The following is a 15,717-nucleotide window of genomic DNA, read 5'->3' as shown; positions in this document are numbered from 1 at the left end:
GAAGACAGGCTCCTTGTGGTTCTCCCCCCGCAATACATCCACACTGGGAAGTTTGGGGACCAGTATCTTGTCTGACAAACACGGCCAGGGCTCACACAGATGGAGTAACTTGCCCCAAACCAACATCTGGAGGGAGGCCTGGACCCAGGTCGAGGGGTGTCGGCTCCTAAGCCCTGACCCTCGGGGCACTTAAGAGCCGCTGGGTCTCATTCAGATGTGGGGGGTGGGGGCAGGGGTGTGTGTGGAAACCAGAAGAATGGCTGCCCTTCTCTGAACTCGGCCTCCCTAAAGATGGAGGCAAGGCTAAGGTGCGAGCACTTTACTGGGGAGCTGGCCGTGGGACACAGGAGGGAGGAGGGAGAGCAGCCAGATAACGGCGCTGAGTTCTGATGGTCCGCCTTACCGCAGTCTTTGGAGGCCCTGTGAAGCCTGTGATCTGAGTCTGCCCGGGGTTTTCACCTGGCTCCCTGCGTTCGGCTGGTTGTGCGCATGCGCACACCCACACCTCGGGGGGGCGGGGGGACGGCGGGGAGCCACAGGGTCTCCCTGCCAGCTCCCAGCCCACCCTCGGCACCCACTGGTGCCCTCAGTGCCACCACCTGGCTGGTCACTGAAATGCAGGGCGTTGAGTCCCAGCCCAGGCCCGCCGGGTCATGCCTGCACTTGACCTGGACGTGCTTGTGCCTTTGAAAGTTGAAGCCTCCAGGTGACAAGAGCGTCTCTGCTCTCGGTGCTGCTCATCCCTCCGCTGCTGCTCTGTCCTGCTGATGGCTGTGAGGCTGCAGGTCAGGACTGGTGGCGGGCGGTGCTGGGTGCCACCGAGGCAAGGCACAGATGCAAGTGGCACACAGGCCCAGGTACCGCTCCCAGGGACATGTTTTTTCATCTAGCCTTCATCCCTACCCAGCGAGGGAGGAGGCGCAAGAAACTCTATGGCCCATTTTACAGCCGAGGAAACTGAGGTTCAGAGCGGCTCAGAGGTTTCCCTATGGTGTGGAGACCGTGTCTCCTGACTCCAGCCTGGACTCTCTCACTGGCTCCCAGTACTGAAACCGCAGGAGAGGACTCAGCAGGTATGTGTGCGGAGGTCACAGGTGAGGGTGCAGGTAGGGAGTGCTAACGGAATGTAGTTTCTAGGAGGCCGGGGGCTGGGCTGGACCATGGTGTAGGGGTAGCTGGTGTCTGGCTCTGGAGGGCCAGGACAGCCTGCGGTCAGGCAGTGGGGCAGCCCAGGAGGGGTGGAAAGAGGGCAAGGCAACAGTACAGCCACAGGAAGCCCTTGTGCCTCCTTGCTTGGCCTACCCGGCCCTCCTGACCTACAGCCAGCCCGCTAGACACTGCTGGTGGCAGCGTATCCAGGCAGTAGCAGAGGGCCCCTCAGGCTCAGCCTTTGCCTGACCAGACCTCCCTGCCTGCTCCCGGCCCACCCTCGGCACCCACGGTGCTGCTCTGCCCATGCAGAGGCACCTGGCACCCTCTGAGGCTTGGCCACAGGGACTCTGGGCCCAGTTCCAGGGAGGACCCTCTTCCTCCATAGTGCCCCTGGAGAGCCGGGTAGACGCATGTGTGAGACAGACAAGTGCTGACACACGACAGCTGGCGCTGCACTCAGTGCCAGTTCGCTCCCAAGCTGGCAGGAGTGCCCGCTCCCCCCTGCTCCTGGGCCTGCCCTCATGCCCACCTGCGCCTATGCGAGAGGTGGGAAACTTGAGGGCCAGGCTTCCGAGAACCAGTGAATCACTTTCACCGGCCTGACTGAGTTGATTGCATCTATAATTAGAAGGTGCTGGCCTTCCTGCCAGAACAGAGGAAGAGCTGTAAGGAGTCAGAGGAGGCAGTGCAAGTCCGTCTCCCACTGCCCTTAAAAGGCCTGCTGCCTTGTCCAGACCAGTACCAGCTGACTGGGGCCAGAGGTGCAGGTCCCCTGGGAGCTCCATCAATGTCCCCCCAACCCTAGCCCCGTCTTCCCCCTCCCTCGTTCTGGCCTCTGGAGGCTTCCAGAGAGCTCCACCAGTGTCTGAGTCTGCAGCTTTGAAGCAGGTCTGGCTGTAGGCAGGCGCAGCGGAGGCAGGAGAGAGGCTCTGTGTACTTGTTACTTTGCCTTTTCACCTGGAAAGCCTTGAAAAACACCAGTGCCCAGGCTGTACCCCCACCAGTTGGAATTGTTGCGGTGGAAGCTGGGCAAAGCGGTTTTCTAAATTCTCCAGGTGATTGTTATGCAGCCACCAGAGGCACTGACCTAGGTGAAGCTGGTCTCATCACCTGGAGGCTAAAACTTTGAAACGGACAAGCACATCCAGGGAAAGTGCGGGCATGACCTGGCAGGCCTGGGCTGGGACTCAGTGCCCTGAATTTCAGTGATCAGCCAGGTGGTGGCGCTGTGGGTTGGGCCACACCAGGTGCAGCAGCTGCTGCTGTTTAGTTGCCAACTTGTGTTGGCCTCTTGCAACCCCATGGACTATAGCCTACCAGACTGCTCTGTCCATGGAATTCTCCAGGCAAGAATACTGGAGTGGGTTGCCATTTCCTTATCCAAGGGATCTTCCCGACCCAGGGATTGAACCTGAGTCTCCTGATTGGCAGGTGGATTCTTTACCACTGAGTTACCAGGAAAGCCCACACTAGGAGTAGCAAAGCTTTCTAAAGGAGAGGATCTGAAACTTCAGAGAACAGTGAGTTCTGACTCAGGGGAAGGTGCACTGCTGCCACCGACAAGTTCTTGGTGGTGCTGACCCTGCGGCTTCAGCTTTGCATTTGTTTTAGACCATCCCTGCAGGGTCTGACTCCCCGGGGGCCTGTGTGGCTAGAATGGCCTGTGTGGGGCATGGAGTAGGAACATGTGTGGGAGTTTGCTCCTCAGGTGGGAGGTGGTACCGTGTTCTAGTGTGCAGTGCTTTACCCAAGTGAGCACATTCCATCCTCCCAGCATACCTCTGAAATAGTGTTCCCCATGCCCATTTACAGATGAGGTCATTAAGGCTCCGAGAGGTTGAGGGTCCTGATAAAGCCACAAGTGGCTGATCCAGGCACAGACGCAGGCCTGCCTGACCACCTTTGCTGCCATCCTGGCCCTGTTGCAATCGCTCCCATCTTGAACTCTTCTCTGTGTCTTCCAACATCTCCATGCCTTCATCATCACCACCTACTGAAGGTTTATCAGACTTGTCAGTGGCAGCTCTGAAGCCCCCACTGTATCTGCTTCCTCGGATTATCTGCTGTGTGACCCTGGACAGTTACTTGGCCTCTCTGTGCCTTGTCCTCATTGGCAGCATGCAGAGAGTGGCGTTTGCTCCCTTGGGGTTATTGTGAGGATGAATTAGATGATTCAACTCTAGCAATAGTGTCACTGGTGACGCATACAAAGTACTCAGAGTTTTAGCTACTGTTATTTCATTTTAAAAAAAACTTATTGGAGTATAGTTGATTTACAAGGTTGTATTAGTTTCTGCTGTACAGCAAAGTGAATCAGTTATACATATACCTATATCCACTCTTTTTTTTTTAAGATTCTTTTCCCATATAGATCATCACTTAGTATTGAGTTGAGTTCTCTGTGCTATATAGTACATCCTTATTAGTTATCTGTTTTACATATAGTATGTGTATATAGGGCTTCCCAGGAAGCACTGGTGATAAAGACCCGCTTGCCAATACAGGAGATGTAAGAGAGGCTGGTTCGGTCCCTGTGTCAGGAAGATCCCGTAGAGGAGGGCATGGCAACCCACTCCAAGTATGTACACGTCAGTCCCAACCTCCCGATTTATCCCTCCCTTTCCTCCCCCCGCTGGTAGCCATAAGTTTGTTTTCTACATCTGTTATTTCCTTCTTTACCACTTGTACCATTTTTAAAGATTACACTAATATGAGTGATACATAGTATTTGTCTGTCTCTGACTTCACTTGGTGTGACAATCTCTATGTGGTTGCAAGTGGCATTAATTCATCTGTTCTTATGGCTGAATTATATTCCATTGTGTGTACACACACCGCATCTTCTTTATCTGTTCCTCTGCCAGTGGGCATTTAGTTTGCTTTCATGTCTTGGCTATTTTAAATAGTGCTGCATTGAACATTGGGATACATGTGTCTTTTTGAATTACGGTTTTCTGTGAATATATGCCCAGGAGAGGGATTGCTGGATCATATAGTCGATCCGCATCTGGTTGTTTTAGGGAACCTCCGTACTGTTCTGCATAATGGTTGCACCAGTTTACATTTCCATCAACAGTGTGGGAGGGCTCCCTTTTCTCCACATCCTCTCCAGCACTTTTTTTTTTTTTTTCTTTCTTCTTCTTTTTTACCTCCTGTGTCTGTTGGTTTTCCAGCTCCAAACCCAAATTTCCACTGAGTTTGGTGACTAGGCTTTGCCAATTACCATTCTGGACAGCTGGTTTCCTATCAGGTTCTACCAGCAGGGGTCATTGAAATTGGCAGCCAGGGGAGCTCTCTGTTCCTCTGTATCCCACACCAGCAGTTCCCCTCTCCAGCACTTTTGATGATGGCCATTCTGATTGGTGTGAGGTGATACCTCACTGTAGTTTTGATTTTCATTTCTCTAATAATTAGTGATGTTGAGCATCTTTTCATGTGCTTTCTGGCCATCTATATGGCTTCTTTGGGGAAATGTCTATTTAGATCTTCTGGCCACTTTCCGATTGAGTTATTTTTTGTTATTGAGCTGCATGAGCTGTTTGTGTATTTTGGAGATTGATCCCTTGTTGGTAGCTTTGTACACAGATATTGTCTCCCATCCTGTGGATTGTTTTTTCGTTTTGTTTATGGTTTCCTTTGCTGTGCAAAAGCTTTTAAGTTTTATCAGTTCCCATTTATTTATTTTTGTTTTTATTTTCATTACTCTAGGAGGTGGATCCAAAAAGATTTTGTTGCTATTTATGTGAAAGAGTGTCCTGCCTATGTTTTTCTCAAAGAGTTTTATAGTATCTGGTCTTATATTTAGGTCTGTAATCTATTTTGAGTTTATTTTTGTGTTTCGTGTTAGAGAGTGTTCTAATTTCATTCTTTTACATGCAGTTATCTAGTTTTCCCAGCACTACTTACTGAAGAGACTGTCTTGTCTTCTTTGTATTCCCTTGCCTCCTTTGTCATACATTAGTTGACCATAGGTATGTGGGTTTATCTCTGGACTGTCTATCCTGTTCCATTGATTTATATTTCTGTTTCTGTACCAGTACCATACTGTTTTGATTAATGTAGCTTTGTAATATAGTCTGAAGTCAGGGAGCCTAATTCCTCAGCTCTGTTTTTCTTTTTCAAGATTTCTTTGGCTATTTGGGGTCGTTTGTGTTTCAACTGAACTGAACTGTGTTTCCTTACAAATTGTAATGTTTTTGTTCTAATTATGTGAAAAATTCCATTGGTAATTTGATAGGGATTGCATTGAATCTGTGGATTGCTTTGGGTAGTAGTCTCATTTTCACAATATTGATTCTTCTAATCCAAGGACATGGATATCTCTCCATCTGTTTGTATCATCTTTGACTTCTTTCATCAGCATCTTATAGTTTTCTGAGTACGGTTCTTTTGCCCCCTTAGGTAGGTTTATTCCTAGACATTTTATTCTTTCGGATGCAGTGGTAAATGGGATTGTTTTCTTAATTTCTCTTTCTGATCTTTCATTGTTGCTATATAGGGATGCAAGATATTTCTGTGTGTTAATTTTGTATCCTGCAACTTTACCAAATTCACTGATGAACTCTAGCAGTTTTCTGGTAATGTCTTTAGGATTTTCTATGTATAGTATCATGTCATCTGCAAACATTGACAGTTTTACTTCTTTTCCAATTGGTTTCCTTTTTTTTTTTTTTCTGATTGCCATGACTAGAACTTCAAAAACTGTGTTGAATAAAAATGCTGAGAGTGAACATCCTTGTCTTATTCCTGATCTTAGAGGAAATGCTTTCAGTTTTTCACAGTTGGGAATGTTGTTAGCTGTGGCTTGCTGTATATCTTTTTTATGTTGAGGAGGGTTCCTTCTGTGCCCAGTTTCTGGAGTTTTTGTCATAAATGGGTGTTGAATTTTGTCAAAAGCCTTTTCTGCATCTATTGAGATGATCATATGGTTTTTATTCCTCAGTTTGTTGTGTTATCACATTGATTGATTTGCATATATTGAAGAATCCTTGCTTCCCTGGGATAAATCCCGCTTGATCATGGTGTATGGTCCTTTTAATGTGTTGCTGGATTTGGTTTGCTAGTATTTTGTTGAGGATTTTTGTGTCTGTGTTCATCAGTGATATTGGCCTGTAATTTTCTTTTTTTGTGGTATCTTTGTTTTTGGTATTAAGGTGATGTTGGCCTTATAGAGTGAGCTTGGGAATGTTTTATCCTCTTTGATTTTGGGGAAGAGTTTCAGAAAGATAGGTTTTAACTCTTCTCTAAATATTTGATAGAATTCACCTGTGAAGCCATCTTGTCCTGGACTTTTGTTTGAAAGTTTTTTAATCTCTTTCAATTTTAGTACTTGTGATTGGTCTGTACATAATTTCTGTTTATTCCTGATTCAGTCTTCGATGGTTGTACCTTTCCTAGAATTTGTCCATTTCTTCTAGATTTTTCTTTTTATTGGCATATAGTTGTTTGTAGTTGTCTCTTATGATCTCTTTGCATTTCTGTGGTGTCCACTTTAACTTCTCTTTTTTCATATCTTATTGATTTCAGCCCTTTCCCTTTCTTTCTTGATGAATCTGGCTAAAGATTTATTAGTTTTGTTTATGTTTTCACAGAACCAGTTTTTTTTTTTTAACTTCATTGATCTTTTCGATTGCTTTCTTCATCTCTATTTCATTTATTTCTGCTCTGATCTTTATGATGTCTTTCCTTCGACTAACTTTGGGTTTTGTTTGTTCTTTCTCTTGTTGCTTTAGATGTAAGGTTAGGTGGTTTATTTCAGATTTTTCTTGTTTTGTGAGGTAAGATTGTATCACTGTAAACTTCCCTCTTAGAACTGCATAATATTTGGATCATCATGTTTTTGTTGTCATATGTTTCTTGATGTTTTTGATTTCCTCTTTGATTTTTTCGGTGATCCATTGGTTGTTTAGTAACATGTTGTTTAGCCTCAACATGTTTGTGTGTTTTTACTATTTCTTTCCTGCAATTTATTTCTAATCTCATAGTTTTGTGGTCGGAAAAGATGCGTGATATTATTTCAATTTTCTTAAATTTACCTAGGCTTGATTTGTGGCCCAAGAAGTGATCTCTCCTGGAGAATGTTCCATGTGCACTTGAGGAGAAAGTGTATTCTGCTTCTTTCAGATGGAATGCCCTATAAATTTCAATGAAGTCCATCTTGTCTAATGTGTCATTTAAGACTTCTTTCCTTATTGATTTTATGTCTTGATGATCTGTCCATTGGTTTAAGTGGGATGTTAAAGCCCCCCCCCCCCATTATTGGTGTGTTACTGTTGATTTCCTCTTTTATGGCTGTTAGCATTTACATTATATATTGAAGTGCTCCTATGTTGGGTATTATATATTTACAATTGTTATATCTTTTTCTTTGATCTCTTGATCATTATGTAGTGTCCTTCTTTGTCTCTTGTAGTAGTTATTTATTTGTTTATCTTTGGCATCGCTGTCTTCATTGCTCTGCAGGCTTTTCTCTAGTTGTGGCGAGTGGGGGCTACTCTCTAGATACAGTGCAAGGGCCTCTCATTGCAGTGGCTTCTCTTTTTGTGAAGCACGGCCTATAGGGCATGCAAGCTTTGATAGATGTGTCTCATGGGCTCAGTAGTTGCGGTTCCTGGGCTCCAGAGCACAGACCGAGTGGTTGTGGCACACGGACTTAGTTGCTCTGTGGCATTTGGGATCTTTCTGGCCCAGGTATCAAACCCACATCTCCTGCATTGGCAGGTGGATTCTTTACCACTGACTCATCAGGGAAACCTCTAATAGTCGTTTAATTAAAGTCTACTTTGTCTGATATGAGTATTGCTACTCCAGTATTCTTTTGATTTCACTTTGCATGGAATATCTTTTTCCATTCTCTCATTTTCTGTCTGTATGTGTCCCTAGATCTGAAGTGGGTCTCTTGTAGACAGCATATATAGTGATCTTGTGTTTGTATCCATTTAGCCAATCTGTGTCTTTTAGTTGGAGCATTTAATCCATTTATATTTAAGGTAATTATTGATATGTATGATTCTTGATCTGTATTATTCCATTTATATATAAGGTAATTATTGATATGTATGATTTCTTAATTGTTTTGGATTTGGTTTTTTTTTTTTAAGTTTTTTTTCTTCCCTTCCTCTTTTGTTCTCCTCTTTTGTGATTCGGTAACCATTTTTAGTGTGGTGTTTGGGTTGCTTTTTCTTTTTTGTGTGTATATCTATTATAGTTTTTTTGGTTTGCATTTCCCACCGAGAGAAGTTCCTTTAGCATTTATTGTAAAGCTGTTTGATGGCACTGAATTCTCTTAGATTTTGCTTGTCTGTAAAGCTTTTGATTTTCTGTTGAATCTGAGTGAGAGCCTTGCTGGGTAGAGTATTCTTGGTTGTAGGTTTTCCCCTTTCATCACTTTAAATATGTCGTGTTACTCCCTTTTGGCCTGCAGAGTTTCTGCTAAGAAACCAGCTGATAACCTTATGGGGATTCCCTTGTATGCTATCTGTTGCTTTTCCTTTTTTGCTTTTAATATTTTTTTCTTTGTATTTAATTTTTGTCAGTTTGATTACTGTGTGTTTCAGCACGTTCCTCCTTGGTTTTATCCTGTATGGGACTCTCTACACTTCCTGGACTTGGGTGACTGTTTCCTTTCCCATGTTAGGGAATTTTTTTTAATCTCTTCAAATATTTTCTCAGGCCCTTTATCTTTGTCTTCTTCTGGGATCCATCTAATGTAAATGTTGGTGTGTTTAATGTTGTCCCAGAGGTCTCTGAGACTGTCCTCAGTTCTTTTCATTCCTTTTACTTTTATTGTGTTCCATGGAAGTTATTTCTGCCACTCTTGACTTCCAGCTAACTTACTCATTCTTCTGCTTCAGTTATTCTGCTATTGATTCCTTGTTATGTATTTTTCATTTCAGTTATTGTGTTGTTTATCTGTTTTTTTGTTGTTCTTTAAATCTTCTCTTTGTCAAACATTTCTTGTAATTTCTCAGTCTGTGCTTGCATTCTTTTTTCGTTGCTGTTGAGATTTTGCATCATTTTTACTGTCATTTCTCTGAATTCTTTTCCAGGTAGTTTGCCTATTTCCTCTCATTTAGTTGTCCTTGTGGGGTTTTCTGTCTTGCTCCTTCATCTGCACCGTATTTCTTTGTCATCTCATTTTGTCTTACTTCCTGTTTGTGGTCCCCTTTCTGCAGGCTGCAAGATAGTAGTTTCTCTTGCTTCTAGTGTCTGCCCCCTGGTGGATGAGGTTGGTACTGGGGCTTGTGCCCGTTTCCTGATGGGAGCCTGGTGCCTTCCCTCTTGGAGCTGGGTCTTGTCCCTCTGATGGGCAGGGGTGTGTTAATAAGTGGTGTTTTGAGATGGCTGCGAGCTCAGTATGACCTCAGGCAGCAGGTGGCGCTGTGCTCCTGTCTTGCTGGTTGTTTGGCCTGAGGTGTTCCAGCGCTGGAGCCTGCAGGCTGTTGGCAAGGTCAGGTCCCTGACCTCTGCCTCCCCAGAAGAGTGTCCAAGATCCCTAAGTGTGTCTTGCCCAGGTTCTTGTGGAGGTACTGCTTTGGTCTTGGTGTACATAAGACCTTGTATGTGGCCTCCAGGAGTGGAATCTGTTTCCCCCAGCCCCATGGAGCTCTTGTTACTCAAGCCCTGCTGGCCTTCAGGGCTCAATGCTCTGGGGGGGTCTTCCCAGTGCCAGACCCTCAGACTGTCTTGGTGGGATGTGTTTAGGAAGGATCATCCCTATGTGGGTTTAATATTTTTGGTGCGAGGGCTCTTTTTAGTTTGGATGTCTGCCACCTCTTTCCTTGTGTATGCTGGCCGTGACGCACTTGATGAGACGTGTGACTGATGTGGTGGTGACCAGACCCTGCCCTGGGTGCTGAGCAGGGCCTCCCCTTGCTGTGGCTGTCACTGTCCTGTGAGGGTGGGGTCTCCTCCCCAACTGTTGCTGTAGAAGCCCCTGGATCTGTTGTTGATCTGTTTCTTAGCTGTGTTTCTGATCTTTTGTGTGAAGTAGGGAGGGTTGGAACACGCCCACTGGGAGAGAAGTCACTGAGTATGGGTTCCCTGGAGCAGTTCACCCATGAGCACGCTCTGTTGTGCCCTCTCACCCATGATGTGAGCTCTCGCATTACACTGTAGTTGGTACTCCTCTCTTGCATGTGTGCGTGCTTAGTCGCTTCAGTCGTGTCCAACTCTTTGCGACCTCATAGTCTGTAGGCTGCCAGGCTCCTCTGTCCACGGGATTCTCCAGGCAAGAATACTGGAGTGGGTTGCCACGCCCTCCTCCATGGCAAGACCCAGGCATCTAACTTGAGTCTCTCACGTCTGCCTGCATCGGCAGGTGGGTTCTTTACCACTGAGCCACCAGGGAAGCCCCTACTCCTCTCGGCCCCACCTTAACCCTGTGTGCACCGGCAGTTGGCCCTGGTGTCTCTCAGGCGTTGTTTTCATCAGATTCCCCCTAGGGCCTGAGGCTGCGGTGTCATGCACTTAGACCTGCTTGTGGGGACAGCTCAGACTCTGGCCTGGCCCAGCCGCCGGGTGTGCAGCCCACGAGGCCACAGGTACTAAAGGTAGACTCATCTCCAACGTGGGAGCACTGCGTGTCTGTTCAGATGTTCCGGAGGCACTGAGTTTACAAAGCAGGTTGTGGGGATGTAAATCTGTAGTTCGCATAAGGAGAGATTTCAGCTCTTCTCTCTGGCACAGCCCTTGGGGCTCAGTGGTTTCAGCCCCACCTCTGCATGTGGACCCCTTGTAGGCATCTGCTCCCAAGGCTGCCCCGGAGCACCCTCACCCATCCAGGCAGGAGGGGACGGACACAGTGACCAATATGGGGACACGTGCTCAGTCCAGCAGGAGCAGGAGCCCCTCCTAATAGCTACAGTACTCCTGATTGCAATTCCTCGTGCTGTGAGTTCCCTCCTGAGACAGGAGCCCAGATTTCCTGGTGCTCTGCTCTGAGTGGCTCCTGCCTGAGAAGAGGTCCAGTCAGGGGCGATGGACACACAGGTGTGTGGCTCTTGCTGGAACTGAGAGGAGGGCCTCACGTGTAGGAGCAGGAGGGACCACAGAGCGGGCTGGGACGGCCAGCAGAGATGCCAGGCAGAGGTCTCAACAGGGGTGGTCCTGCCATCATCTCCATTTGACAGCTGAGGAAATCAAGGCTGGTTAGATTCGTCTAGGAGCAAGGACCTGGCCTGTTGCAGAGCTGGGATTCAAACCCAGGATCTAAACTCCTGTCCTGGAAGACCCAGTCAGGGAACCTGTCTCCTCCCACTTGGCACTGAGCCTGGAGACCCTCCCGAAAGTGCTTATGACCAGGCAGGGATGGGTTCTACTAGGGACTGGGCAGGGGCTAGTAAGGAAGGACTCTGGGGGGCGGTCGTCAGGATCCACAGGGCTCAGTGTACAGAGGAGGGGGAGGAGGCTTGTGGTCAGGGAGATCTGGCCCCAGGCTGGGTCCTAGGGTAGGGGACAGGCTGGAGGAGTCCCCTGTGGGCTCTCCCAATTCCCTGAGAGGTTTTGGGCCTCTACCTCGAAGCCCACCTCACAGGTGACTTGCTGGATGGTGGCCATGCTTCTGTCTGCAGAGCCAGCACCTGTTTATCGTGCCTTTACGCATGCATGCTAAGTCTTTTCAGTCGTGTCCAGCTCTTTATGACCCCATGGACTGTAGTCTGCCAGGCTCCTCTGTTCATGGGATTCTCCAGGCAAGAATACTGGAGTGGGTCACCATGTCCTTCTTCAGGGGATCTTCCCCACCCAGGGATGGAACCCAAGTCTCTTACATCTCCCACATTGGCAGGCGGATTCTTTACCACTAGCCCCACCTGGGAAGCCTATTTTGCCTTTATAAAAAGTGCTGATTTCAAAACTCAGCTTCTTTGCACTAAAAAAGAAAAGTTAAGATAGATGTGCCATTTAGAAATGTTATCAGATAGTTGACAAATGTGTAGAATGGAAAGCGAGTCCCCTCCCTCCTCTGCTCCCTTGCAGTAATCTCTGTGATGAGCATGGCCAAGGGTGGCTGGATGTCCTCTGTGCATTGATGTGCGTGTCACGGTCACTGCTGATGTCATTTAATGACTGATATGGGGTCTTGTGCACCTGGTGAGTCCAGTGGTGGGGTCACCACTGTGAGAGGGGTCACCACCCCAAGCTGGAGGGATGGGCCTCACCCAGCTGCTCATTCCCATGACCTCCTGGGCTGTGCGTAGGCAGGTGTTGGGACACAGTCTCTGGGGGAACAGAGACCCTCACACAGGTGGGGAGCCTTGGGGTAGGAGCAGCATGATGAGTCCAGGACACGTGGATGAGGGCCCCACCCCTGGGTAGGTGACTCCACCCTGAGCGTCTGCCCCTCATCTGTCAAGGGAGACAGTGAGTGCTGAGGCTCCCAGGGAGTGGTGGGCTGGTGCCCAGAGTAGAAGTCGCCCCATGGCCTCCTGCTGGACTCGTCCATCCCCTTATGGGTGGCAAGGCTGGGGGTGCTGAGTCCCCAGGCTGGTTTCCTACTGGCTCCTGACCTCCTAGCCCCGGGGCAGGTGTCCCTGCAGGTGGCCTTGCCCTGTGGGCATCGGGTGGGGACTGTGCAAGTTAGCAGAGGGTATCAGCGTGCTCCCTCCATAGCACCTCCTGACCAGAGCAGCCTACTCCCTCCACAGGTGAGGGGCCCGGGGCTCCAAAAACACCATCACTGATGACTGAGAAGCTTGGGGTCAGGATGTCCAGCTGACCACAGTTACCAGTCTCAGGTCACCTTTTGAACCCAGAACTGTGTGATCGTGGGAAAGTCACCCCACAGCGATGGCCCCTCAGCTGAAGCTCTGGGGTCCAGGTCCCCTCCGGAGCTAGTGACAGCAGCAGAGCAGCCACTAGGGCGTCCACTGTTTCCTCCCCCAAATGATTCCTGAGTGTGGCTACGGGCTGGGCTCCAGCCAGACAGGAAGACGTTGAGGTGGGTGATCAGGCACTTCTCGCCTTGTGGGTCGGCAGTCCAGGGATTAACCCAGGGGAGCTTCCTAGAGGTGGTGGCACCTAGGCTGGACTTGGAAATCCTAGGGTTTCCTCAGTTGAGTTCCTTCTTGTGGAGCCTCTCATTCATTATCTGAAAGATGAAGAGTTTGTCCGAGTCAGTGATTATTTGACTTGAGTGGTAAAGAAGACCCAACCCAAATTTTTGACCCAGTGTGGCCTGGGAATGTTCATTTTAACATGGGTTGCACTGTTAAACAATGGGTTGCATGGGAGTGTGCTGTGAGTCTGAACCCATGGAGCAAGGGCGGCACGGAGCCTGGGGGGACAGGCTTGGCACTGTCCTGGCCTTGGCCCCGGGGACTTCCCTTGAGCACTTGCCCTCATCTCAAAGGATGTTCTGCGAATTCTAAGGTGACCTCCAGGCGTTTGGCAGGGAAGCCAGTGTCGTTTGACCCAGGGCCCCTTTCACCCTGGTGTGAGGCTCGGCTTATGTGCTGTGGGGCGGGAGCGGGTGCTGCTGGTAAAGCCTTTGGAGGGGTCCTTTGTGGCAGTAAAGTAATTGTGGCTGCTGTTTGCTCTGCACGGTGGGGAAGCTGAGGCCGGAAGGGCTCCAGGGCTGGCCCTGGTCCCAATGAGAGAGCAGACCAGGTCCGGTTGAAGGCGTCGTCCCTGGCAGGTTGGCCCTGGGGGCTCTTTCTGCTTCCCAGGGCTTGGAGAGGTCAGTGTGGCTGCCTGGGGAGCTGGGCGTGGGGTGGTAGCCCCTGCCTGCTGGTGACCCGAGAGGGTGAGACCTGGCTACAGTCCCCGCAGAGGCAGGAAGGGCCAGCTCCTCCACCCCTGCTTCAGTCTCCCTGTCCTGCCTGGGGGGACTAGCCCAGCGGGTGGGGTAGGCCCCCTCCACCTGTCCAGGAAGTAGGAAGGAAAGTGTACCCTCGGGCGCTGGCTCCCGAGCCTCGGGCTGGCAGGTGTGTACCCGCTGACACCGCGGAATCGGCTGCCTGGGCCGAGAGGAAACTGAGGCACAGAGGGCTGCAGAGTGTCCCAGGCCTCAGGAGAGCCTCCAGCAGAGCCTGGCTGCCGTGCGAGGGGGGACCCTCAACCTGTCACACTGAACCCCAGACTGCTGCCCAACACCCGCGTCTAACAGTCATTTCAGATCCAGCGAGTCCAAAGCAAGTTCCAGGTCTTTCCCCAGACCCCACCCTCAGAGCCCTCCCCCATGCCGGTCAGTGGCTCAGGTCAAAGACCAGCCATCCCAGTGTCCAGAGCCGACCCTGCCCCACTCCTCTGTCACCTGACCTGGGCCATCTCTTCCAGGGTTTTGTTATGGCAAAGCCCAGACCAGTTGGTTTTCAGATCTCTCCCTTGCTGGTCTCCACACGGCGGCCACAGTGACCCTCCCCCCCAGTCAGGTCACTCCTGTGCCCGGAGCGCCCACGCCTCCTGGGTCACTCACTGGCTGTACCCTGGGCCGCCAGTGTGTACGGTCAGGCTGGTCACTCCCCAGACTACTCTCCTGCTGATCCCCTCCCGCGCCCTGGCCTCAGGACCTCGGCACCGGCTGTGCCTTGTACCTGGGACATCCCTCTTTTATGCCGGAGGCCGCACAGCTCACGCTCGGTCTGCCTCAGGGCCGCCTCCCTGCGGCTGCCGTGGCCACCCCTACACACTTGGTGTTCCCCTGGTGCTGTTTTTACTTCTTCCCCATGGTTTGTCTTTTCTGCTGGGACGGAACCCCAGGAGGCAGAGCGCTCTGTGTCCAGGTCTCTGGAATGAGGCCTGGTATGCACAGAGCAGATGCTGAGGAAATGTTTATCAGACACCTTGATCGGTGGCTTCAGGGCCGCTGAGGAGCCTGTTCTCTGCCTGCGCTGACATCTGATGACCCCCTCCCGGCCGTGCTGGGGCTCAGGCCCTCCCGGCGGCTGGCCCTCAGGGCGGAGGAGCCTTTGATGTCTGACCGCCCCATTCTTTCCTCCCAGGAAACTATGCCCCAGACGTCCGTGGTCTTCTCCAGCATCCTCGGGCCCAGCTGTAGTGGACAGGGGCAGCCCGGCATGGGGGAGCGAGGCGGTGGGGCCGGCGGCTCTGGGGACCTCATCTTCCAAGATGGACGTCTCATCTCGGGGTCCCTGGAGGCCCTGATGGAGCACCTGGTCCCCACAGTGGACTATTACCCTGACGTGAGTGCCTGTTGCCCGGCGGGGACGGCCACGGAGGGAGGCCGGGCCGGGGAGGGAGGCCGGGTCAGAGTGGATGGAGCCGCGGGGGCGGCGCAGGGCGGCCCGGAGCCCTGCCTTCCCCTCCCCTGCTCCCCCGCCCCGCCCATCTCTGCCCCTGCTGCGCCCAGGCGAGTAGGAGGTGGCCCTGGGGGAGAAGAAGAGGCTCAGGGGCAGGCCGGTGCCGCGGGGTTCCGGGGAGGGTCCAGCCAGCATGGGGCCTGTCTCTGAGCTGGGAAGCTGACTTTGTTCCCGAGCCGCCATGCTTCAGAATGACTTCCGCTCCCGCAGCCTACAGACCTCAGGGCACCTGCCCATGCAGGCAGGGCGGCCCCAGGCCTCCCCGTCACTCCAGATGACGTTGGCACGTTCTTGGAAGCGTGAGAGT

The 15,717-nt window shown here is 50.5% G+C and overlaps 1 protein-coding gene across 3 annotated transcripts in view; it reads left to right on the top strand.

Moving 5' to 3' along the window:
* Positions 1-15,717, top strand: part of RASGEF1A (RasGEF domain family member 1A) — a 91,163-nt gene that overhangs the window by 65,428 nt on the left and 10,018 nt on the right. For all 3 annotated transcript variants that reach the window (XM_070781901.1, XM_019953884.2, XM_019953883.2), the window contains exon 2: positions 15,093-15,293. In XM_070781901.1, coding sequence (XP_070638002.1) covers positions 15,099-15,293 — 195 coding nt within the window. In that variant the 5' untranslated portion in view covers positions 15,093-15,098. The remainder of the gene's footprint in view (positions 1-15,092; positions 15,294-15,717) is intronic.

Source organism: Bos indicus, chromosome 28, assembly GCF_029378745.1.
Source record: "Bos indicus isolate NIAB-ARS_2022 breed Sahiwal x Tharparkar chromosome 28, NIAB-ARS_B.indTharparkar_mat_pri_1.0, whole genome shotgun sequence".
In the NCBI taxonomy this organism is placed as follows: Eukaryota; Metazoa; Chordata; class Mammalia; order Artiodactyla; family Bovidae; genus Bos; species Bos indicus.
Note: the sequence above shows the minus strand (reverse complement) of the source record. Positions and strands in the feature narration are given on the sequence as shown.